Genomic DNA, 25,028 nt, shown 5'->3' on the forward strand with positions numbered 1-25,028 from the left:
AGGAAGGAAAGAAGGAAGGACAGACGGACGGTCGGAGGGAGGGAGAAAGGAAAAGAAGAAAGGAAAGAAGGAAGGACGGACAGAGGGAGGGAGAAAGGAAAAGAGGAAGGTAGGTAAGAAGGAAAGTAGGAAGGAAGGAAGGAAGGAAGGAAAGAAGGAGGGAGGAAAGAAGGACAGAAGGAAGGAAGAAAGGGGGGCGAGGAAAGAAGGAAAATTCAAAACAGACGGGGTCAATTTGACCCGGGAGGACGACACAAAGGTTAATAATGTTATTTAACTAGATTATCAGGTTTTATGTTATTCCAGCTCTCTATGAGGGTCGTTTTATTATATTTTTACTGATTAGTTTGGCTGCTATGATCAAATAATACTCATGAAATCGAGTTATTACTAGTATTATTGCTTCTGGTAAAGCAAACCCTGGTATCTTCTCTAAAGTGCATCGGACAAGTGCAGATTTCTGTTCCCCTTTCCAACACCGTCTCGGCTCTTTGCTCTTAATTTATTCAGCTGGGATTCTGCGATATCGGCTCGTTCCTCCGCTTCCTCCAGCTCATGTTGCACCTTTCGAAATTTAGCCAGATTGATGCTGGTTTGTTCCTCCTGCGTGACAAAGAAAAACAACATATGATAAGAAGACATATAGGTATACACTTCATGGCAACAGTTCACACAGCAATCGTTTATTTTTACTCACCGCCTCCTCACACTGCCGCTTATACGCTTTCACTTTCAGCTGCAGGTTGTTGACCAAATCCTGAAGTCTTACAACATTCTTCTTTTCCTCCTCACCCTAAAACAGTTTAAGGCATTGGTCTCATATCTCTTTTTTGCATATTTTCTGTTCCACTTTAAAGCAGTCGAGGTCTTTTGCTGGTGAGATTTCACTGTTATATAACCGGATATACTCTCTCACCTGATAAGTGACCTCTTTAATTTTCCTCTCATATTTCCTCACTCCTTTCATAGCTTCGCCGCAGCGTTTCTGTTCTGCCTCCAATTCATTTTCCAGCTCACGGACCTGAAAGAAAAACAGCTAGTTTAAATTATTGCTCTACTTTTTCTACAAACTGCTTTTCTTTTTTTTTTGTCCTTTGTTGTTTTGTACCCTGGTTTCCAGTTTGTGAAGCTCCTTTTTCCCTCCTTTCAGAGCCAACTGCTCGGCCTCGTCCAGGCGCTGCTGCAGGTCTTTCACTGTGGCGTCCATGTTCTTCTTCATCCTCTCCAAGTGAGCGCTGGTGTCCTGCTCTTTCTTCAGTTCCTCGGCCATCATGGCAGCCTGTTATGCAAATGTGAACTCAGTGTGAAATTTAATCTGCAATACCAACAAAGTGCAGCAGTTCCTCATTTGATTGAATGGCCTTCCACAGTAAATTGGATAGAAGAGAGAGAGAGAGAGAGAGAGAGAGAGAGAGAGAGAGAGAGAGAGAGAGAGACTCACATCCATGATGGCTTTTTTGGCCTTTTCATCTGCATTCCTGGCTTCCTGGACAGTGTCCTCCATCTCTGATTGCAGCTGAGTTAAATCACTCTCCATCTTCTTTTTAGCATTCAGGAGGCTGCTGTTCTGCTCAGTACATTTAAATAGATACATAAATTAAAGTTGGGAATCATTTAGAACCAAAGAAAAATAATATTTACAAATTTTACAGGTTGTTTGTTTAAGCTAATAGAAAAAAACAACATATTTTATTATCTGCTTTAGTAGGTTTATATTGAAAGTTATATTTACAGTATGAGTGTGTGTTTGGACATGTAAACATCATATCGTAGAAGCCTTAAAAACCTGAGTATGCTTGTCAGGCTATTCTGATGGAAAGTTGTGCTTTTTAACCACATAATCAGTTTGTGGAGCTTTGACGGCACCATGACATGAGTCCCACACAAAAACCCCAGTAAAAGATATAATCCATTAACTAGTGAGCTATAGAGGTATTGGAAAGAATCAGGCTAGCTGCTTCCCCTGTTTCTTCTCTTTGTGCTAGGCTAAGCTAACAATGGCAGTGAGTTAATTTACTGTACAGCCTTGAGAGAGGTGTTGAGCTTGTCATGTAGTTCCCAAAATGTAAAACTATTGCTTTAACTCGAGTCGGGTGTCATTAAAACAATAATAAATGATATGATAACCTGTAGGCTAAAATGAAGGTAAAGAATAAGAAGAAAAAAAATCTGAAAAATTAGAACTAGGACATGAATCAGTGTGATAAGAACTACCTAAAATGACAGAAACCATCTTTAGGAAACATTTAGTTAGTGCAGTTTGGCCCACGTCCTATCCGCTAACATAGAGGGGGCAGGACGTATCACCTGTACTACATCCAGCCACCAGGGGGCAGGATGTTTTGGCTCCTAACCTGAGAGTGTAGCAGCTGAATCCTCTCACTGACTTCGATCAGCTCCTGCTCAGCCAGCTTGCGGCTTCTCTCAGATTGCTCCAGCGCCGCCCTCATCTCCTCAATCTCAGCCATCATGAGGTTATTGCGACGCTCCACAATGGCCAGTTGCTCCTTCATGTCCTCCTGACTGTGGAGAGCTTCATCCAGATGGACCTGGGTGTCCTGGATCAGAGAGTAAAAGTTTTAAAGCCTGTGTAAAGTCAATTCCTTGATTTACTTAACCTGCCTAGTGGTCAGTTATTGTTACTACATCTAACACTACTACTACTACAGTTAGCCAGTTAGCTGAGCTAGCCGCCGAGTTAGCAGCTGAGCTAGCGGCAGAAAGCTTTCATATGTAGCGTCCATGTTTCTGGTAGAGGTGGTGACTTTGATTGACAGGTGACACTTGGTAGGGGGCGTGGCTTCACCGAACTCGGCGGCCACGCCCACAGCGTTTGGGAGCAGAGAAAGAGGCTGATTTTTACACAACTTTGAAGCCTAAATTCATGTATATGTATTTTTTTAATCACTCAAATTTGGCAGGTTGGTTAACAACACACTTTTCTGTGGTATGTCAAACTCAGAACACATATTTATCCTTACTTTACACAGACTTTAAACATTATATCTGTGTTAACATTTCTATGTTTTTCAGTTAATTCATACAAACCTTTAACTGAATCTGCAGGTTTCTCAGTTGTTTGGTCGCCTCGGCCGCCTGACGGTTGGTGTGACCGAGCTGGATCTCTATCTCATTCAGATCCCCCTCCATCTTTTTCTTCATCCGGATCGCATCGTTTCTGCTGCGCATCTCGGCGTCCAGCGCACTTTGCAGCGTGTCCACGGTTCTCTGGCTATTCCTCTTGAGCTGGTCGATCTCTTCATCTTTCTCCGCCACCTTTCTGTCCACTTCTGATTTGATCTGGTTCAGCTCCAGTTGAAGGTGCAGGATTTTTGCCTCCTCGTGCTCCAGGGAGGACTATGAGAAAACAAGCAATAGTCACCTTAATGAAACTGAAGTTATGGCGTCATCTATGGACTTAATACAAACCTCAACCTCCTCAAGAGCAGCCTGAGTGTCTCTCTTGTCTTGTTCGGCTTGCTTTGCAGCTTTCTCCAACTCGTGGATGGTTTTAGCAGATTGACCAACTTGCTCAGTGACATCGGTAATCTCCTCTAAAAATGTAAAGAGAATTAAGTTACTAATCAGTAAAACGTGATCGCTAAAGCTTTCCAGCACCAAAAGAACAAATTAGACATCTTACCCTGAAGGTTTTTATTCTCTCTTTTCATGTTCTCCAGGTGATCCAGAGCTTCTTCGTATGAGTTTTTCAGCTTGAAGAGATCTGTACTCAGGACTCTGGACTCTCTCTGGGAAACCTCCAGATCTGATTGACTCTCTTCGTATTTCTGTTTCCATTCAACCAGAATCTAAGAGAGGAGAAAACAGCATGTGTAATCAGCTTAACCTCAACAATATGCTAATGAGGAAGTGTTTCTGAAGAGAGAGAGAGAGAAAAAAAAAACCTTGTCAAAGTTCCTCTGTTTCTTGTCCAAGGTGGCATTAGCCGCGTTTGACCTTTCCAGCTCAACCATGAGATCCTCGACCTCAGCCTGCAGCCTCTGCTTGGTTTTCTCCAGTGATGCGCATTTGACATTTGCAGCCTCTGTCATCTCCTCAGATTCTTGCAGCCGCTGGGCCAGCCGCTTCCTTTGAACCAAAGATAAATTGTTCAAGACAAAATAACCGGCACTGACTTCAGAAATATGCTGCACAGTTCTTACTTTGCCTCCTCGAGCTCCTCGGTGCGCTGGATGGCGTCGGTCTCGTATTTGGTTCTCCACTGAGACACGTCGCTGTTCGCCTTGGACAGGCAGCGCTGCAGCTCGGCTTTGGCCTCCTGTTCCTCCTCGTACTGCTCTCTCAGCAGCTCACAGTCATGTCGAGCTGATTGCACACTGTGAGCCAGGGCATTTTTTGCCTGAAAAGCAACAACATACAAACACAAAAATATGATTTATAGCATCAATTAAAACACTATTAACACAATGTTAAATTACAACAAGCCTCCTGAACTGTCTCAGAAACAATATCATCTTCCTTTAGTATAAAATATTACAAACCCAGCTGGTTGATTGCTATCACTTTACAGGACTTCTGGGTATTTACCTGTTGTGAATCTTTTGCTGTGATTTTGGGCTAACTTGCACTTTATGTGTTTTTGTAACAGTTTAAGTATCCTTATTTATTATTGCTGTTTGATGCTTTATTACTTTTATGCTTACATTGAGCTGCTGGAAACCTAAATTTAAAGTATTTATCCATCTATCTATCTATCTATCTATCTATCTATCTATCTATCTATCTATCTATCTATCTATCTATCTATCTATCGTGCAAGGCTCACGTAATCTAGATCATGCCACATTAACATCATGACATTAAAACTGTAATGATCAGTTTTCCACTTCCAAAAACATATCTGGAAGTTTTAACAAAAAACTCTAAAAACAGTTGAAAATTAATAAATTAAGAATGAATCAATAATTAATTTAGGCTACTTTGTCATTGAATTGTGTTAACATTATTGGGAGTGACAGCTCACAGTGTGGGCAATGTAAAACTGTCAAAGTATCTGCAACTACACAATATACTCACTATATATGTAATGCTACCAACTCGTTACTATGGGAACAACTTCTCCCACTCCCACTTCTTCCCAGTCTGCCACCATGATTTGAACGCACACAAATCTAAAAAACGTGATTATTTCCCATCCTTCCTCATTCATCCCATATTAATCTCTTGATAAATAAATTCACACACACAAAAAAATCAATTCTACATCAATTCTGGTAAATGTTGAATTGTTTGTCTCTTTCTCAAGTGTAAAGATTTCTCTGGTTTATATTATTGTAAACTGTATATTTAGATTTTGGACTGTTGGTCAGTGAAAACAAGCAATTTAAAGACTTCACCTTGGCCTCTAGAAAACGGTGTTGGGGTATCATTCACCATTTTCTCACATATATACCGAATAAATACAGTAAATCAGGTTTTATAGTGTTTTTCAGACCTTAATCTCCTCATCCAAAAGTCTCTTCAGCTCTTCGATTTGTTGACTCCCCACAGATTTCACTCTGCTCAACTGTGAGAGAGCGAGTTCTTTCTCCTCATGCAGACGTGAAAGTTCACCTATTGAAGAAAAAGATGATAGAAACTGACCTGTCTGAACATCTTAAGTGGACTTTTGTATCCTTTTCTTTTTGAGTTTTTATGATCATGAACCTACCGTTTTCTGTTTGCAGTCGAGCATTGAGGGCAGTATAATCACTCAGCGACCTCTGGGCTTCATCTGATTTGGTCTTGTATTCATTCATTTGGTCTTCAAGGGTCCTGCACATTTTCTCCAGATTAGCCTGAAGAGATCCAGTGTTGGTTATAATGAAAAGAAGATCAAATATACAAAATTTGGGGAGAGAAATGCACACTTTTTTGGTTGGCAGTCTTATACCTTGTTTTTCAGAACGCTCTCCACGTTGCTCGCCATGTCGTCGATTTCCATCTTCAGCTCGCTCTTCTCTTTCTCCAGTTTCTGTTTGACCCTTTGAAGGTTGTCTATCTGATCGCTGAGCTCGGCGACGCTGTCAGCCTGCTTCTTGCGCAAAGTTGCCGCGATGGATTCGTGCTGGAGAGTGGACTCTTCCAGATCACGACGCAGCCTCTGAAACTCTGCCTCTCGCTTCTTGTTGAGCTCGGCCTGAGCGGCGGTGGCTCCTCCGGCTTCGTCCAGCCTCTCGCTGATCTCCTCCAGCTCTCTGGAGAGGTCGGACCTCTGCTTCTCTACTTTGGCTCTAGTCGAGCGCTCTGCCTCGATTTCTTCTTCCAGCTCTTCAGTGCGAGCCTACGATAGAGTTGTAATAATTTGTGCACTTAACATATGAAATAAAAATGTGCTTCACCTTCCTGTCATCCTCCCAGGTCAAATTGAACCCGTCTGTTTTGACTGTTCCTTCTTTCCTCCCTTCATCCTTCTCGCTTTCTTTCCTTCCTCTCTCTTTCCTCCCTTCCTTCTTTCCTTCCTCCATCCCCCTTTCTTCCTCCATTCTGTCCTTTCTTCCTTCCTTCCTTCCTTCCTTCCTTATATCCTCCCTCCCTCCTTCTCTCTTTCTTTCCTCCCCATTACCTTCCTTCTTTCCTCCCTCCCTCCTACCTTCTTTCCTTTCCTTTCCTCCCTCCCTTCCTTCCTCCCTCCTTTTGTTCTTTCTTCTTCCCTTCCTTCCTTTCCTTGATTCTTCCTCACTTCCTTCCTTGACTCGAGGCCAACAGGAGGGTTAAATGTGCTTATTGTTGTTGAATAATAAATCATACCTGAAGCTCTTTAATCTTCTTTTGCAGTTGGGTGCCAAGAGCTTGCTCATCATCCATCTTGCACATCAGATTGCTGATTTCGAAGTCTTTTCTGAAAAGGTTTAGGGTTAGGTAAGTATTAGGTAAGTATTACTTTTCAGTGCATAGATCTTGTCACTAAAATGTCACTTCGACTGGCTCATTTAGTCATGAACATCCACTTTGTTCCAGTCTGAAATATCTGAACAAATATTAGACTGCCATGACATTTTGGATGACATTTTCCTAGTTCCATCATGGGGTTCACATTTGTGGTTTTAGGTCAAGTTCTCAACTATATTCGGATGGATTTCCATTAAATTTGGTGCAAACATTCAAGGTTCCCAGAGGATGAATCCTAATAATTCAGTGATCGTTTGACCTTTCCTCTAGCTCGACCAGCGGAGACGTTCTCACTTATCCAGTTAAAAATTCTACACAGATTTGCACAATATTTGGTACAAACATTAAAGGTTCCTAGATGATGAATCCTAATCACTTTGGTCCTTTGACATTTTTAGCTTTAATTCAAATATCTCAACAACTATTGGATGGATAGCTGTGATATTTGCTTCAGACATTCATATATCTCTCTCAGAATAAATGGTGATCACTGCTGTAGTTAGTCATCTATTTTGGTTTAACACAGATGCAAAACTAATGACATTCCCATCACCCTCATCTTTGATCTAGTGCTAATTAGCAAAAGTTAGCATGCAAACACACAAAAAACATTACAGCTGCTAAACATCATTCAGCATTCAGCGTTGTTGTTCATTTCATATTAGAATTACTGTTTCCTATCAATATCATACAGTCATGACCTGCTAACTCCTTGTCTCCTTAACACTTGAATTTCGTTCCTTCATGTTTTTAACAGGTTTGAATGACAGTAGACTGAAACTGCAACTGAATTGCTAAAATGTAGGAATCTAATGTGTTTTCCACTTTAATTCAAATATCTCAACAACTATTGGGTGGATAGCTGTGATATTTGCCTCAGAATAAATGGTAATCTCCACTGTAGTCATCTGATTTACATCTAATATCTAATATTTTGGTTTAACACTCATGCAAAACTAATAACATTCCCATCGGCCTCATCTTTGTGTCTAATGCTAATTAGCAAAAGTTAGCATGCAAACACACAAAAAACATTACAGCTGCTAAACATCATTCAGCATTCAGCGTTGTTGTTCATTTCATATTAGAATTACTGTAACTAGAGTTTTTGTCATGCATACAGTTTTCACATCAACCTCAAAGTCATAATTATGACTGAGAAACTGGGGTTTTCTGAATTCCTTAATTGTAATTAAACTTAAACTAAATTGATATAAAGTACTTTTGTAAATACACAATATTTTAAACCCTCATATGACCAACTTGGTAGTCATTCAACCTTCCTGAGTCCTTAACATGGGAAACTTTCCTATCAATAGGCCTATTATAAGTCATGTCTTTAACATGTTTGAATGACAATAAACTGAAACTGAAACTGAATTGTTAAACTGAAGGGATCTAATGTGTTTTTCACTAGAAATCTTAAACAGAGGTACGTAAACCACCCCTTTCATTATTATCATCATTCCTGATTGATGTTCTTCCCTCTCAGCAGTATAAAAGCAACTTGAATATGTTTGTATAACTTGTATTTTCAGGATTGTAGTGTTGAATAGCAGACAACATACTTTTTCAGTCTCTCTTCCATTTGCTGTCGTTCGTTCTCCAGGTCCATTATGGTTTCTTGGGACAGCTTCAGATCCCCCTCTAGTTTCCTTCTGGATCTCTCCAAGTCAGCACGCACCTTCTTCTCTTGCTCCAGTGAGCCTTCCAGCTGCAAGAGACATTCAAGAAAACCACTCAACCTTTTTTGGAAATCATGCAAAAGAAGAACTGCTGTGCTGAACATACTGTATCTAAAACACGAGACTGAGGCCTTTTCACACTTACATCATCGACCTGTTGCTCTAACTTGATCTTCGTCTTCATTAGAGAGTTTACTTTATCCTCCTCAGCCTGAAGATCGTCCAGTGTCTGCTGGTGAACCTCCTGCAAAGCTTTGATCTCCTTTGAGGACTTCATCATATTTTCCTCCAGTGTGGTTAACTCCTCGATCAAATTCTTCACCTAAAGGAAAAGAAGCAAACAGAGCTGATATCTTTTCTTATTACCTAAAGTAAAACCAAAAAGACTAAATGAAAATGATCAGAGGTACCTTATTTTCTGTGGCATATTTCTCCTTCTCCACTTTGGCGATGGTGAGTTCCAGGTCGTCGATGTCTCTTTTGAGCTCCGAACATTCGTCCTCCAGCTTCCTCCTCTTAGCCGTGATTTCGGCGTTGATCTCCTCCTCTTCCTCAATCCTCTCCGAGAACTCTTTGACTTTGGCCTCCAGGTGTATCTTGCTCTTTATCAAGCCTTCACACCTCTCCTCAGCGTCGCACAGGTTCTCCCTTTCCTAAAATACAAAGAGAAATAGTGATGTATTATTATAGCGCTTTAAAAGTGGACTGTATAAATATAGACGATTGTTGTTTTCAGTGTAGGGCTGTCAAACGATTAATTTTTTAAATCGAGATTAATCGCAGAATTTCCATAGTTAATCACGATTAATCGCGTTTTGAATTGCATGTTTAAAATCCTGTTATTTTACATTTCAAGACAGTTTTAAGCCCATAATGTAAAGCATTTCTTACCAGAGTGTCTTAACTGGGAATCAATCACGGCTCTGCTGCGACTCCCACACTCCAAAATGGTACTTTGGTGGAGCTGAGGCTTGCTTGGCTGCACCTGGGTGTTTAGCGTGGAGGTGCTAACTCAAATTCGACGTACTCCGGTGGTAGTTAAACTCCGTTTGACACAGGTTGCATTTTACTTTTGACTTGTCAACTGAAGCGTCTGGAAGTGTTTTAAGGTTAAACAAGCCGTTCAAAAGTCCAGCAGCTCTCTTACTTTCCATCAGCACGGTAGGTTTACTGCAGGAGGCCACTTCAAACCATAGCACTACAGCTAGAGGAGCCGTCTACGGGGGAGTAGAAGGGACAAAAAGGCTTGCAAAATTAAAATGCGATTTTAAAAAATTAACGCGTTATGGATTGCATTAATCTAATCGCAATTAACTCGTTAACGCTGACAGCCCTAATTCAGTGTTAAATTTAATCTTTTCCAGCTCTCATGTCATTGTCAGAGTACTATTTATTACAGTAGTAGTATTCTTAGTTATGTTGTATGTAGTTCCATACAGTTATGTAATTTTTAAGAGACATTTTGGCATATTTTGTGCTGCCTACACTGTCAAAAACACTCTACTTTACTCTGTTTGGTTGGTTTGGATTCATTTGTACATTTTAAAATGGGACAAACTGCATTTTAAATATATTTTTACAACTATTGAGATCATTTTCAACTTCTATTGTTATGACCATCATCTGCTTTGTACTTTAACTTTATTCTATTTTCACTTCGGTGTTATTTTGCTTTTGCAGTGTCTAGTTTCACCGGCGAGATCAATACACTTCCTCTTATCTTACCTCATTATCGAGCATGTTTCTCACTTGTACAAAAAAAATGTCTCTCCTCACCCCTGATCTGTTTATCTGACAGGACCGGATCAATACAAACAGACCACTTTGTTCTCCACACAGCTCAGTGTTTACATACTGCTTGGATTTGAAGGTAAAGGTCATTTTTCTCCTGGACGAGCATGACCATCTTCTCCTCCAGCTCCTTCCTCCTGCCCTCCGACTTTGCAAACTCATCCTTGAGTCGTGAGAATTCCTCTTTCATGGTCTGCATCTCCTTCTCGGCCTCGGCGCTTCGTAGCAGAGGCTTTATCTTGAAGAAAAGCTTCATCCAAGGCCAGTTCTTCACATTCATGAATGAGCGAATGTTGTACTGGATGACGAAAATTGACTCTCTAAAGAGTGACAAAAAAAAAGAGACTCCTTTTAACAACCTGTTGGCAGGATTCAAGGGTGAATTTGATGAGAAGTTGAATGAATTTCCAAAGGCTAATTAAAAGAAATTCAGAGCCTACAACATCTGAGTGTAATAATTTACTTTAAAAAAGCAGCAAGTTCAAGAAAAGAGAGAAAAAAGGTGCTTTTGGAGCAACATTATCAATCATTTGGAGTTGTGTTTCTGTCCATCTGGTGAATATAAGTCCAATATTCACTCTCTTTTTGCTCTGTTTTTGCTCTCCACCAACTCCTGAGGGAAATATGTGGCTCTTTACCTGCTTTCCAAAATTCATTCAATCAAATTCAGTCATTCAAACGCCTGAGTGTAATCATTTAATTAAAAAGAAAAGGGCAACTTCTAGAAAAGAGAGAAAAAGTACTTGTGAAATTAGAGAAAACATGTTTTAAACCTGCATTAACTGATTTGTTGTCCACTAGCTGTGAACACTGACACATACTTTTTTAGGTTGATATGTTGAACTTGTTAGCAAACAGTTGCTTATTTCCACATCCAGCAGTTACGAAGCAACATTATCATTAATCTGGAGTCGTGTTTCTGCCCACCTGGTGAATATAAATCCAATATTCACTCTCTTTTTACTCTCTTTCAACTCCTGAGGGAAATATCGGGCTCTTTAGCTGCTAAATGCTCCTCTATGTTCACCAGCTAGTCTACAGCTAACTGTGTGTTTGCTGTTTGGTGCTGAGCAGGTAGTAGCCTATACGTTGGCTTTTTACAGCTTTTATTCTGAAAACAGTTCCCTGCTGTGGCCGAAAATGAGGCTCTAAATAGCTTTTAGAGCAGGGGAGTCAAACTCATTTTCATTCAAGGGTCACATACAGACCAATTTGATCTGATGTGGGCCGGATCATTAAAAAAATGGAGGGAAGGCACGCAGGTGGTCGAGTGGTTAGAGCGCATGCCACATATGCAGCCGACCCCAGTTCGAATCCCGGCCGGAGGTCCTTTGCTGCATGTCACACCCCCCTCCTCTCTCCTGTTTCCTGTCTGTCTACTGTTGAATAAAGGCGCCAAAAAAATCTTTAAAAAAAAAAAAAAAAAGATGGAAGGAAGGAAATAAGAAGGGAAGGAAGGTAAGACAGACAAAAGGAAAGATGGAAGAAAGGTAGGAAGGACAGATGGAAAAAACAGAGGAAGGAAGGAAGGAACGAACAAACGAACGAAAAAAGGAAAACAGGAAGGTAGGAAGGACAGATGGCAGGAAGGACAGAAGGAAAGAAGAAAGGACAGATGGAAGAAACGGAGGAAGGAAGGAAGGAAGGAAGGAAGAAAGGGAGGAAGGAAGGACATATGGAAGGAATGGAAAAAAAGGCAAAAGGGAAGGTAGGGAGGAAGGACAGATGGAAGGAAGGACAGAAGGAAGGAAGGAAGGAAAAGAACACCGAAAGGAAAGTGGGCCGGATCGCATCCCTCGGCGGGCCGGTTCTAGCCCACGGGCCGCATGTTTGACACCCCTGTTTTAGAGTGAACCAAAACAGCCAAGTTGCAGCCGGACAGCTAAACAATGAGCTGAAACTCGATATAAAAGCTCCATAAAACCGAGCGGAGCTGCAGAGTCACTGATAATTCTCTGTAGTCATCACTACAAGTCACACACAACACATTACACACTGTCATTTAGTACAGTTATTATATGCATAGCTGTGTATTGTTGAGATATGCCAACTTTTTTTAAAAACCTAATTTTCTGGGAACAGCAGCATATTTTCTACTGTTGATAACCATGAAATTCAATTAATATGAAAGAAGAATTATAATAATTTCACAACTAAGTGACCCAGTTGTGAAATCCTCTCCTAAAGTCTCATGCCTTATTTCTTACATAATGAATTAAATCACCTCCAGAAATGTTACATCCATTCATTTAACAGCAGTTCCACTTTTTTTTAATATATATATTTATAGATATATGACAGAAGTATATTTCTCTGAGACCTTTTCTTTGTCATCTCCTTGAGCCTCAGCCGGGTGACGTAACCTCTGGCCACAGCCTGGATACGAGTCATCAGCACAGCCAGCCGCTCGTCTCTCATCTCCTCCAGCAGTCCCAGGAGGCCGGCTTTGAAGAACACCTGCAAAGTTGTGAAGATATACTGCAGTTCAGTGGAAATGAATGAATATTAGATCATTTCCTGACCTGTTTTATACTGAAGTAGATTGTCCGTGTCAATATTTAAGTATTATTGAGGTAGAAATACATTTTTGGGAACTGCAGTAAATTGAAAGAAGAAGAAGAAGAAGACACAGAGCAGGGGTGTCAAACTCATTTTCATTCAAGGGCCACATAGAGCCCAATTTGATCTCATGTGGGCCAGATCACTAAAAAGATGGAAGGACGGAAGGAAAAGAGGGATGAGAAGGAAGAGAATACAGGAAGGAAAGGAAAGATGGAAGGAAGGAAGGAAGGAAGGAAGGACAGGAGGACGGAAGGAAAGAAGGAAGGAAGGAAGGAAGGAAGGAAGGAAGGAAGGACGGAGTGAGGAAGGAAAGGAGTAAGGAGGGAGGATGGGAGGAAAAGAGGAAAGAAGGAAGGATAGAGGGAAGGGAAGGAAGGAAGAAAGGAAGGAAGGAAAAGAGGAAAAGAGGAAGGAAGGACAGGAAAGAAGGAAAGGGGGAAGGAAGGACACGAGGACGGAAGGAAGGAAGGAAGGAAAGAAAGAAAGAAGTATGAAAGGAGGAGGGAGCAAAGAAAGAGGGAAGAAAGGAGGAAGGAAGGAAGGAAGGAAGGATAGGAGGAAGGAAGTAAGGAAGGAAGGAAAGAAGGAACAGTCAAAAGAGACGGGGTCAATTTGACCCGGGAGGACGACAGGAAGGTTAAACATCACAATTCAAAAGGGTTTGTTTAATAGGGAAGATAGATTGAAGGGAAGGAAGGAAGGAAAAGAAGCAAGGGAGGAAGAAAGGAAGAAGGAAACTGGGCAGGATTGGACCTCTTGGCGGGCCGGTTCTGGCCCACGGGCCGCATGTTTGACACCCCTGACATAGAGCAAAACTAGCATACAGAAGGAGGAGGAGCTCAGATTAGTGGGAAAAACACACAATGGATGTTGGGCCAAAAATTGAAGTTAATATTCAAAGTTAACATATGAAACAGTTCAATCTGTGTCATCATTGAACCTTTTTTGTATCCTTCACTTTGAAATTTCTCTGAGACACAAATTCGCCATAAATCGCTCCTTTCAGCCTGAATCAAATTACCTTCTATCAAAAATGAGAGATGTGCTTTTATGTGACATTGTCTTTTTATCTTCTATCTTCTAGCGTGCGATCATGATTTTAATTTCCCCTTTGATCTCCTTTTATTTCCCATTACCTTATAACTGTGGACATTATTACATTTTGTTTTAACCTTCCTGTCGTCCTCCCGGGTCAAATTGACCTCGTCTGTTTTGACTGTTCCTTCTTTCCTCCCTTCATTCCTTCTCTCTTTCCTCCCTTCCTTCCCTCTTTCCTTCCTTCTTTCTGTACTGCCTTCCTTCCTTTCGTCCAAATTTCCTCTGTCTTCTTTGATTTCCTCCCTTCCTTCTGTCCTTCCTTCCTTCCTTCCCTCCCTCGCTCCATCCCTTCCCTTCCCTTCCCTACTTCCTTCCTTCCTTTCTTCCTTCCTTCCTAGCTTCCTCCCTTCCTCCCCTCCTTCCTTCCTCCCTCCCCTCCTTCCTTCCTCCCTCCCCTCCCTCCTTCCTTCCTTCCTTCCTTCCTTCCTTCAAGGACAACAGGAGGTTCAATGCTCAAATTTTTCTCTCTCTTTCTCCCTCTCTCTCTCTCTCTCTCTCTCTCTCACACACACACACACACACACACACACACACAGGGCCATAACATGAAGTTACTATTGCTGTCTGATATCTACTAAAATACCATCATAATACAGATTCAGGCTCACATCGGCTCATATTTTGTCTTTTAAATACCTTTGTGTATCCAAATCTGTACTGGGAATGATCCACATCGATGGAGGAGAGCAGTTTCTCTGAAGCCTTCTTGCTGTCGATAAACTGGCCCTCTGGGATCGCGCTGGCGTTGAGGATCCTGTATCTGTCTCACAAACAGTTCAAAGTCTGATGAGTGCATGTTTTGAAAATTAGACGATACATCTCAAGAGGTTTATGCTGATATCAAAAATAAATGAGATGAAATCTGAGTGAGTTTTGGTGTTTGGAGTCAGTGTGTTACCTCTGTTTGAAATCTCCATAGAGGATCCTGCTGGGGAAGCCTTTCCTGCAGATCCTGATTCCTTCCAGCACGCCGTTACATCGCAGCTGGTGCAGGACCAGATGATGATCCATCGAGCCTACATGGATTATACATGTCAGTTTAAAATCAGTGTGCAAATGTCACTAAGATCTTTAATTTCTTCTCCTTTTTTTAACCTGGTGTCTTTGTCTCATTTGGGATGATGCATCGTACAAAGTGAGGATGTGTGGACCTGAGGTTGGCCATCAGTTTGTTCAAGTTTTCCTGCAGGAGATTAAAAAAAAAGTCAATACTTAAACTTTAAACTTTAAAGTCTGCACACAGCAGGTAGTGACACCGATGCATCGATATTAGCTGAGGTCAGAGGTCACATGTCTTGCAGTCAGCTGGTGACTTCCCAAACAGCAATGAACAGAATTAAAAGTGGAAAGATTTACATAAACATTTTAAGCAACAGCAGCTCAGAAATAACTTTGACACTTTGTCAGGTGCATTTAACAGCTTGATGTGTGAAAAGTCTCTGAAGAGTGAAATCAGCTGCCAGGAATAAACCAAAGACTTCATCTTCTGTTGTTGGTGGTTAAACTTTTCTTCTAATTCTGTTGTCTAAACTTGGATGTGTTTTACTGTTGTTCATTTTCATCTGGTAATCCACTGACTCTTTAACCCTCCTGTTGTCATGGAAGGGAGGAAGGAAGGAAGGAAGGAAGGAAGGAAGGAAGAAGGAAGGAAGGAAGGAAGGAAGGAAGGAAGAAAGAAGGAGGGAAGGGAGGAAGGAAGAAGGAAGGAAGGGAGGAAGGAAGAAAGAAGGAAGGAAGGGAGGAAGGAAGAAGGAAGGAAGGAAGGAAGGAAGAAAGAAGGAGGGAAGGGAGGAAGGAAGAAGGAAGGAAGGGAGGAAGGAAGGAAGGGAGGGAGGAAGAAGGGAGGAAGGGAGGAAGGAAGGAAGAAGGAAGGAAGGGAGAGAGGGAGGAAGAAGAAAGGAAGGAAGGAAGGAGGGAGGGAGGGAGAAAGGAAAAGAGGAAGGAAGGAAGGAAGGAAGGAAGGAAAGAGGAAAGAAGGAAGGAAGAAAGGAAGGAAGGAAGGAAGGAAGGAAGGAAGGAAAGAAGGAACAGTTAAAACAGACGGGGTCAATTTGACCCGGGAGGACAACACAAGGGTTAAATCAATCTAACATGTCCAGAGCTGCAAATACAATTAAAGGCAGTTTGGGGACCTGAGGTACAATTTACATTTTATAATAATTTAGATAGACATTGTTAATTTTTAGAAGGCAGATAACAATATTCTTAGACTCAGCATGCTTAGATTTGTGTAAAAACAGCTGTTAAACCATCATATAGAGAAACAATGGGACAGTTATCAACAAATGTGTTTAAAAAAGTTTACAAAATATATAAAAAAGAGCATTGGAATATATTAAACATGGAAGAATAGACAAATTAATAGACATATTTGGTGCATTTTGTGTCTTTGGGGAGAGAGCTGCTTGGATTTGTATCTCTGTCTGTCTAAATCTCTGCATCAGTATGATCATTATAGGTTGGGTAATTCACACCACCTTATTATCACTGTAATTCCTTCTACTGTAATCTCATTATTGGTTATTACCCTGAAGAGTGCAGAAACTGTCTGGAAAGAAGATCCTTTTTTCTTGAAGCTTTTCTTACTTCCATCAGCAGAACCTGCAGAAACACAAGAGAGGTATATATATATATATATATATATATTAATGAAACATAATCACAGCACACTATGGCTGTGTCCGAAACCGCATACTACATACTACATACTTCTATACTACATAATTCCATCCTACACACTAAAGGACCAGATAGTAAGCAGACCGTTAACACTGTAGTAAACTACACGATTACCCACAATGCATTTGGTTCCTACCCGAGCTGAAATCATCAGGCTGAAGCTGATTTCATTTTAGCTCTAACTCTAAAGTAGTCCTTTAGATCCACAATGTGATGCTAATTTGTCCAAATAACACCCGTTTAAAGTTTTGTTCCTGCCAATTTGGAGTTAGCCGTAGTGAGTAACACACTTCCTGTCATTTCCACAAAATAAAACACCTGTTACCTTTTTTTTTATTATTAAGAAAACCATAACGATAGAATTGGTGCTTTTATTTTGAAAACAGGAAGCGAACATACCCTCGCTATAGCTAACTTGAAACCACCGAGAAGTTCGTATTTTGGTGTTTTTTTCAGAAGTTGCATTGCATCTTGGGTAATGTGAGTGTGAGTAGTAGCGTTGCATCTTGGGTAATGTGAGTGTGAGTAGTAGCGTTGCATCTTGGGTAATGTGAGTGTGAGTAGTAGCGTTGCATCTTGGGTAATGTGAGTGTGAGTAGTAGCGTTGCATCTTGGGTAATGTGAGTGTGAGTAGTCAGCTTTTGATGCATACTCTGCATTTCTGGAGAATCTAGTAAACCATCCGGGAACTTCTCACATACTCTAAATCACATACTACGCAGTTGAAACACACTACATACTTCAAATGACGTCAGAGTTAGTACGAGTAGTAGGAAAGTATGCGGTTTCGAACAGACCCATCGTAGTATCTCTGCGATCGTTAACTGACCGTCAGCAGTTGCATATGTGGCAAAAAGCTGAGAGAGAAGTTTGAGGGAAGCTTTCTGATAAAGCTGCACCACGGTGTCATTCAGCGGGTCTTTGTTCTTCTCCAACCAGCCGCTGATGTTGTAGTCTACGGTGCCGGCGTAGTGCATCAGTGAGAAGTGAGCCTCGGCCTTTCCTTTGCAGGGCTTCGGTTTCTGGAAGATGATGTTCTTCCCCAGGTGTTGGTCGTAAAGCTTGTTCTTGAAGGAGCCGTCTGTCGCCTTTGGAAACATGCACTCCTCTTCCAGAATAGAGAAGATCCCCATCGGCTGCAGGAAAGAAAGACTAGTGTTGTATTTCTCTGCCTCAGTGTGAATGTTTGAGTTTATATTAACCCTCCTGTCGTCCTCCTCGGTCAAATTGACCCCCTCCGTTTTGACTGTTCCTTCTTTCCTTCCTTATTTCCTCCCTCCTTTCCTTCCTTCTTCCTTTCCTCCTTCCTCCCTTCTTTCCTTCCTTCCTCCCTCCTCCCTTCTTCCTTCTTCCTCCCTTCTTCCTTCTTTCCTTCCTCCTTCCCTCCTCTCTTTCTTTCCTCCCTCCTTTCTTCTTTCCTCCCTCCCTTCTCTCCTTCTTCCCTTCTCTCCTTTCCTTCCTCCCTTCTCTCCTTCCCTCCTTTCCTTCCTTCTCTCTTTTCTCCCTCCTTTCCTTCCCTCCTTCCTCCCTCCTTCCTTCTTCCTTCCTCCCTTCTGTCCTTCCCTCCTTTCCTTCCTTCCCTCCTTCTCTCTTTTCTCCCTCCTTTCCTTCCTTCCCTCCTTCTCTCTTTTCTCCCTCCTTTCCTTCCCTCCTTCCTCCCTTCTTCCTTCATCCCTCCTTCCCTCCTTCCCTCCTTCCTCCCTCCTTTCCTTCCTTCCCTCCTCCCTCCTTTCCTTTCCTTCCTTCCCTCCTTCCTCCCTCCTTTCCTTCCTTCTTTCTTCCCCCCTCCCTTCCTTCCTTGACTCAAGGACAACAGGAGGGTTAAAGTGATGTACCTTCTCAATGAGCTCAATGCAAGCTGCCAGGTCCATGCCGAAGTCGATGAACTCCCACTGAATCCCTTCCTTCTTGTATTCTTCTTGCTCCAGCACAAACATGTGATGGTTGAAAAACTGTTGCAGCTTCTCGTTGGTAAAGTTGATGCACAGCTGCTCCAGACTGTTCATCTGTATCACAACAGCAACATCTTATTAATCAAATAAATATCGATATTTGTGTAAAGATATGATTTATTTCGTAGAGTAGGCATGAAGTACCTCAAAAATCTCAAACCCTGCGATATCCAGGACGCCGATAAAATGCTGTCTTGGAAGTTTGGTGTCGAGCTGCTGGTTGATACGCGTGACCATCCACAGGAACAGCTTCTCATACACGGCCTTAGACAGCGCACCCATGGCGTTGTTCACCTGAGAATCAGATATCTTTATCACTGATCTGTCCTCAGATTGAGCATGACACACAAAATACTGTGTATGGATGCATCTGCTCATTGTCTTCGCATGTTGGATAGTGAGTATGATGGGGAGATTTAATACAAACTGCTTAACTGGTATGTGTTCATCTATAAAGCAGTCCATAAACCAATGGGTGACGTCACGGATGTTACCTCTATTTCTTTTATACAGTCTTTGAAAAATATATATCCTGTACCTGCTGAGGAGTCTGGCCTTTGGTGACGTACTCATTCCCAACCTTCACTCGAGGGTAACACAGCGCTTTCAGCAGGTCAGCGGAGTTCAGACCCATGAGATAGGCTACTTTGTCAGCCACTGTGGGATCAACACAATTTATTCATAAAGCACATACTAGGCTAGACTGGTATAAAGGAAGGGGAGCGATGGCATGTCATGAATGTTAAGAGTAATCTTAGTTTAAATTCAGAGCGGCGACACCTCACCCTCGGTGCCATCTGGCTCGGCCTGCTCCTCACGCTGCTTCTGCTTGAACTTCATGTTCCCGTTGTGCATCACAGCACCAGTCAGCTTGTAGATGCCCACCTTTTCCTCCGTGTTGAACCCCAGGATGTCGATGGCACTCTGTTGGAAGAATAATGATTAGTGCAGTCTCAGTATATCAAATGTCAGAGGGATTGTATCATGATGATATAAAGATATTCTGGAGTTGTTTTATATGATGCTATTGTCCAAATGAATGATTTCAAACGATTTGTAATTAAGATAAGATTATCAAATGGGTTTTTTGTTCTTCTTATACACATTCAATGATTCAATGATTGAAAAATGAGGGAAGAAAAATCTATATTACCTGTCCCTCCATCTTAAAAACAATGACAGTACTTTCAACAATCATTTAACCCTCCTGTTGTCCTCGAGTCAAGGAAGGAAGGGAGGAAGGAGGGATGGAAGGAAGGAAGGAGGGAAACAAGGAAGGAAGGGAGGAAAGGAAAGGAAAGGAGGGAGGAAAGAAGGAAGGAAGGAGGGAAGGAGGGGGAAAGGAAAAGAGGAAGGAAGGAAGGACAGAAGGAAGGAAGAAGGGGGGTAGAGGAAGTAAAGAAGGAAGGGAGGAAAGAGAGAGAGAAGAAGAGAGGGAGGAAGGACAGACGGAAGGGAGGGATTCACTCATTCATTCATTCATTCATTCATTCACTCATTCATTCACTCACTCACTCATTCATTCACTCATTCATTCATGCATTAATTCGTTCATTCATTCATTCATTCACTCACTCACTCACTCATTCACTCACTCACTCACTCATTCATTCATTCATTCATTCACTCATTCACTCACATCTGTGGCCACCAGCTCCTCTATATCATTGATGCTCAGCACAGTGATTTCACCCTGGCTGATGAAAGGGTAATCAAATGGGTTGGTGGTTATCAGCAGCATCTCTAAAAAGGAAACAGAAAAATAAATAAAAGACACCTCAGGTCATCAGTATAGTATAAAAATATATATAATATAGTATATTTACCAATTAAATCAGGCTTCTTGTTTGACAAGATCTGATAGAAGATGTGATAGCTCCTCTCTGCCGGCAGCTGAAAGGTCACCCTGGATTTTTCCAAAAGGTCTGATCATAAATGAAACCACAAACACAGATGAAATATATCTTATAAAACTCAGAGTAGCAGTGGAATATTAATAATATAAGCAAACTTACAAGTTTCAATATCAGCCGATGCCAGCTTCCCCTTTGTTCCAAAGTGGATGCGAATGAATTTTCCCTGGAAAAGGATATTAGATTAGTTTGACATATGAATTATAGAAGATATTTCAACTAACAACTATTCTGATATATTAGCTGAGAATGGCCGATGTTGTAATTGTTGCATTATCTGAAAATCACAATTATTTTCACATAAATCCAAAATAACAGGATTAAGCCAAGGCAAGGCAAGGCAATTTTATTTATTTATCGCATTTCATACACAATGGCAACTCAATGTGCTTTACATAAAACAGAAAACCCCCCCCCCCACACACACTCATAATAAAAACAAACTACAGAAAAATAGAAAGAGAGAAATAAAATGCTAGAATAAAGCATTACATATTAAATATTAAAAAACTAAATGCAGTCATGGCAGCTCTTGACTTCCATACTATATTCATATTCGGCTGTCCATACAGAGGCTGTTATCTGAAGATCACAAGTTTAAATGACCTCATTACAATAATATTATTTGGACATTATAACTGACTAATTTTCTCATTATTTCAAGATCACAGGATTAAAAATGAAATGCAATCATGGCCACTCTCAGCTTCTGTATGGATTAAAATTGTAGCTAAAATTGAGGGCACAAATTTTGGGACCTGAGGCACAGTTTTTGGAGTATTATTATTTAAGGTTTATAGAAATGTTACAGTATATTAAAATTAAAAACTGCACTGTTATATGGAAGATGAGAAAGGCCAAAATAATTAATATTTTAAAAAATCATGCTATTATAAGTTATCCCCTTGTTATCTCATTTTATTAAAGATTTTTTCTCAGACCTGATTAATTCTGGCAGCTCTTGACTTCCATACTATATTCAAATTTGTAGCTAAAATTGAGGGCACAAATTTTGGGACCTGAGGCACAGTTTTTGGAGTATTATTATTTAAGGTTTATAGAAATGTAACAGTATATTAAAATTAAAAACTGCACTGTTATATGGAAGCTGAGAAAGGCCAAAATAATTAATATAATAATAATTAAACAAATCATGTTATCATAAGTTATCACCTTGTTATGTCATTATATTAAAGTATCTTTCTCAGACTTGATTAATTCTCTCATTATCTCAAAATAACACAATAAAAAAAACTACAGTTACAATAATGGCGGCTAGTGACTTCCATACTAATAAAGTTTGCACTCACAAATCGGGAGGAGTTGTCATTCCTCACAGTCTTGGCATTCCCGAAAGCTTCCAGCAGAGGGTTGGCCTGGATGATTTGATCCTCCAGATTTCCCTGGAAAACAAATTCAACAATAAAAAACTTGTTCTTCTTTCAAAGTAGTTGTTGTAAATATATTTCTATTATTTCAGTTTTTAATATAAGATGTGACTGAACCTGCATTTTGCCTGGAAGCTGCTCTTTCTTGCTCGAGTCACCAAATGATGCAATTGTTGCAAAGTATTGAATGACTCTCTTTGTGTTGACAGTCTTCCCAGCACCAGATTCTCCGCTGATAACAGGACAGCGTGATGTGAATGATGGGAAATAAAGTAAATTAAAGATTTTAAGTATTTTTAAGAAGACATATAAAGTCGTACTTACGTGATCAGGATAGACTGGTTCTCTCGATCTGATAAAAGGAAAGAAATTTGAGGTTTTTATCTTTTCATTTTAATATATTTGGTTGTTTTAGTGTGTTTTTATTTAAACCTCCTGTTGTCCTTGAGTCAAGGAAGGAAGGGAGGAAGAAGGAAGGAAGGAAGAAGGAAGGAAAGGAGGGAGGGAGGGAGGGAGGAAGGAAGAAGGAAGGAAGGAAAGGAGGGAGGGAGGAAGGAAAGGAGGAAGGAAAGGAGAGAGGGAGGGAGGAGGGAGGGAGGAAGGAGAGAAGGAGGAAGGAAAGGAGGGAGGAAGAAGGAAGGAAGGAAGGAAAGGAGGGAGGAAGGAGGGAAGGAAGGAAGAAGGAAGGAAAGGAGGGAGGGAGGAGGGAGGGAGGGAGGAAGGAAGGAAAGGAGGAAGGAAGGAAAGGAGGGAGGGAGGAAGGAAAGGAGGGAGGAATTAAGGACGGAGGGAGGAAGGAAAGAGAGAAGGAGGTAAGGACGGAAAGGAGAGAAGAAGGAAGGAAAGAAAGAAGGAAGGTAGGAAAGAAGGACAGAGGAAAGAAAGAGAGAAGGAGGGAGGGAGGAAAAAAGGAAGGGAGGAAGGAATAAGGAAGGGAAGGAAGGAAGGAAAGGAGGGAGGAAGGAAGGAAGGAAGGAAGGAAAGAAGGAAGGAAGGTAGGAAAGAACGACAGAGGAAAGAAAGAGAGAAGGAGGGAGGGAGGAAAGAAGGAAGGGAGGAAGGAAGGAAGGAAGGAGGAAAGGAAAGAATGAAGGAAAGGAGGGAGGAAGGAAGAAGGAAGGAAAGGAGGAAGGAAGGAAGGAAGGAAGGAGGGAGGAAGGGAGAAGGGAGGAAAGGAAAGAAAGAAGGAAGGAAGGTAGGAAAGAACGACAGAGGAAAGAAAGAGAGAAGGAGGGAGGGAGGAAGGAAGGAAGGGAGGAAGGAATAAGGAAGGAAAGGAGGGAAGGAAGGAAGGAAAGGAAAGGAAAGGAGGAAAGGAAGGAGGTAAGAAGGAGGGAAGGAAAGAAGGAGGGATGAAAGGGGGATGGAGGAAGTACAGATGGAAGGAAGGAAGGGAAGAAAGAAGAATAAGACGGGGTCAATTTGAGCAGAATCAATAATAGTAGGAACATATTGGGTGTTATAATGGGAGCAGACCTGTGAGCATGTACTGGTAACCATTATCAGAGATGGAGAAGATGTGAGGGGGGGACTCCTGACGTTTCTTCCCCCGGTAGCCGGCCACCACCTCTGGGTTATAAACTGGAAGCCACTTGTAAGGATTCACAGTCACACAGAAGAGACCGGAGTACGTCTGAGAACAAAAACACACACCAAGATAATGATTCACGTTGAAGTTTGAACCTTCCTGTCGTCCTCCTGGATCAAATTGACCCCGTCTGTTTTGACTGTTTCTTCTTTCCTTCCTTCTTTCCTTCTGTCCTTCCATCTCCCTTTCTTCTTTCCTACGTTCCTCTCTTCCTTCTTTGCTCTGTCCTTCTTTTCTTCCTTTCTCCCTTCCTCTTTTCCTTTCTCCCTCCCTCCCTCCTTCCTTTTTTCCTCCCTCCGTCCTACCTTCCTTCTTTCCTCCATCCTTCATTCCTTGCTTTCCTTCCCCCCTTCCTTTCTTCTTTCCTCCGTCCTTCATTCTTTCCTTTCCTCCCTTCCCCCCTTCCTTCATTCCTTCTTCCCTCCCTTCCTTCCTCCTTTCCTTCCTTCTTCCTCCCTTCCTTCCTTCTGTCTTTCCTCCCTCCCTCCTTCTCTCTCTTTTCCTTCCCTCCTTCCTTCCTTCCTTCTTCCTTCCCTTCCTTTCCTTCCTTCCTTCCCTTCCTTTCCTTCCTTCCTCCCTCCCTTCCATCCTTCCTCCCTCCCTTCCATCCTTCCTTCATTCCTTCTGCCTCCCTTCGTTCCTTCCTCCCTCTTTTCCTTCCTTCTTCCTCCCTTCCTTCCTTGACTCGAGGACAACAGGAGGGTTAAATGAGTTGGAGATGTTATATTTATCGTCCTTACGTAGATCATCCAGGCAGCGTAGCGCTCCTTGAGGTTGAACAACACAGCTGGCTCGTGCAGATGTGTCAGCAGAGCCATGTCTTCGATCTTGTCAAATTTAGGCGGGTTCATGGGGCGAGTGTCGTCCTGGTGCACCGTGACAACCTGAAGCGTGAATTCAAAAATCCAGTGAGTTGAGTTTTTGGGGTGGGGGGGAAACAGATTAGAAAATGATGACAAAATGTGATGTCAGAGTTCGATGTGATATAAAAAACACATCCACCTTTCCATCCTCAGTCTCCACAATGATGTTGGCGCCATCTTGGTTTTTGATTTTTCCCTTGACATACTCCTGCTTCGGATCGGGCACGAAAACGGCTGTTTTGGCGTCAAACGGTTTGTTTTGAGCTGCGATTCTTTCCCGCTCTGATTTACGGAGATACGGGGCCGCCACCCCAAATATCTCCATCTCGGCATCGCTCATTTTTGTCTACCTGCATCATCGGCACAGACACACATACACTCAAAAATGTGTTAAATTAAAAAGGATATTAGTCAAAAAGAGGACAAAATTGGCCACTTACTTGAATGCTGCAGACGTTAAATAGAAGTTAAAAGATGATTGAATCCAAGCAAATGATTCAGAGCCTTTGGAAATGACTCTCTCTAACTATTTCAACAATACACCACGGACATACCTCACCCTAACAAGACTTTGACAGCTTTTATAAGCGATGGTCAACCCCTTTTTTTACTCCCACT

The 25,028-nt window shown here is 41.6% G+C and overlaps 1 protein-coding gene across 3 annotated transcripts; it reads right to left on the reverse strand.

Annotated features, from left to right (window-relative positions):
- Positions 1–295: 295 nt before the first annotated feature.
- LOC128378688 (myosin-8-like) lies at positions 296–24,750 on the reverse strand. 3 transcript variants are annotated; one of them, XM_053338259.1, is made up of 39 exons: positions 24,550–24,750; positions 24,288–24,431; positions 23,436–23,592; positions 22,284–22,311; positions 22,077–22,191; positions 21,882–21,974; positions 20,674–20,737; positions 20,485–20,583; positions 20,298–20,401; positions 19,444–19,582; positions 19,197–19,315; positions 18,803–18,952; positions 18,542–18,712; positions 17,536–17,842; positions 17,062–17,074; positions 16,555–16,612; positions 15,123–15,210; positions 14,926–15,043; positions 14,664–14,787; positions 12,688–12,824; positions 10,432–10,687; positions 8,987–9,229; positions 8,722–8,898; positions 8,460–8,605; positions 6,751–6,841; positions 5,894–6,283; positions 5,672–5,798; positions 5,456–5,574; positions 4,164–4,360; positions 3,906–4,089; positions 3,644–3,809; positions 3,430–3,554; positions 3,049–3,357; positions 2,355–2,558; positions 1,442–1,567; positions 1,109–1,279; positions 917–1,021; positions 698–793; positions 296–603 (listed from the first exon to the last, which is right to left on the reverse strand). In XM_053338259.1, exons 1-39 carry the CDS (start codon positions 24,748–24,750, stop codon positions 433–435), a joined length of 5,832 nt encoding a protein of 1,943 aa, XP_053194234.1. In that variant the 3' UTR covers positions 296–432. The 3 variants fall into 3 exon arrangements, with proteins under 3 accessions (XP_053194234.1, XP_053194232.1, XP_053194231.1); XM_053338257.1 differs by lacking the exon at positions 17,062–17,074 and having other exon boundaries at positions 16,555–16,628; XM_053338256.1 differs by lacking the exon at positions 17,062–17,074 and having other exon boundaries at positions 16,555–16,630; positions 17,532–17,842.
- Positions 24,751–25,028: the final 278 nt, after the last annotated feature.

Source organism: Scomber japonicus, chromosome 18 (genome assembly GCF_027409825.1).
Source record: "Scomber japonicus isolate fScoJap1 chromosome 18, fScoJap1.pri, whole genome shotgun sequence".
Lineage (NCBI taxonomy): Eukaryota > Metazoa > Chordata > Actinopteri > Scombriformes > Scombridae > Scomber > Scomber japonicus.

Bases quoted from the DNA above. Each gene is read 5' to 3' on its own strand.
- LOC128378688 (XM_053338256.1), bottom strand. From the start codon at position 24,750: ATGAGCGATGCCGAGATGGAGATATTTGGGGTGGCGGCCCCGTATCTC. The intron at 2,559-3,048 runs GTTTGTATGAAT...TCTCTGATCCAG, and splicing joins ACCTGCAGATTCAGTTAAAG to GACACCCAGGTCCATCTGGA. The intron at 1,280-1,441 runs GTGAGTCTCTCT...TTTGCATAACAG, and splicing joins CCAAAAAAGCCATCATGGAT to GCTGCCATGATGGCCGAGGA.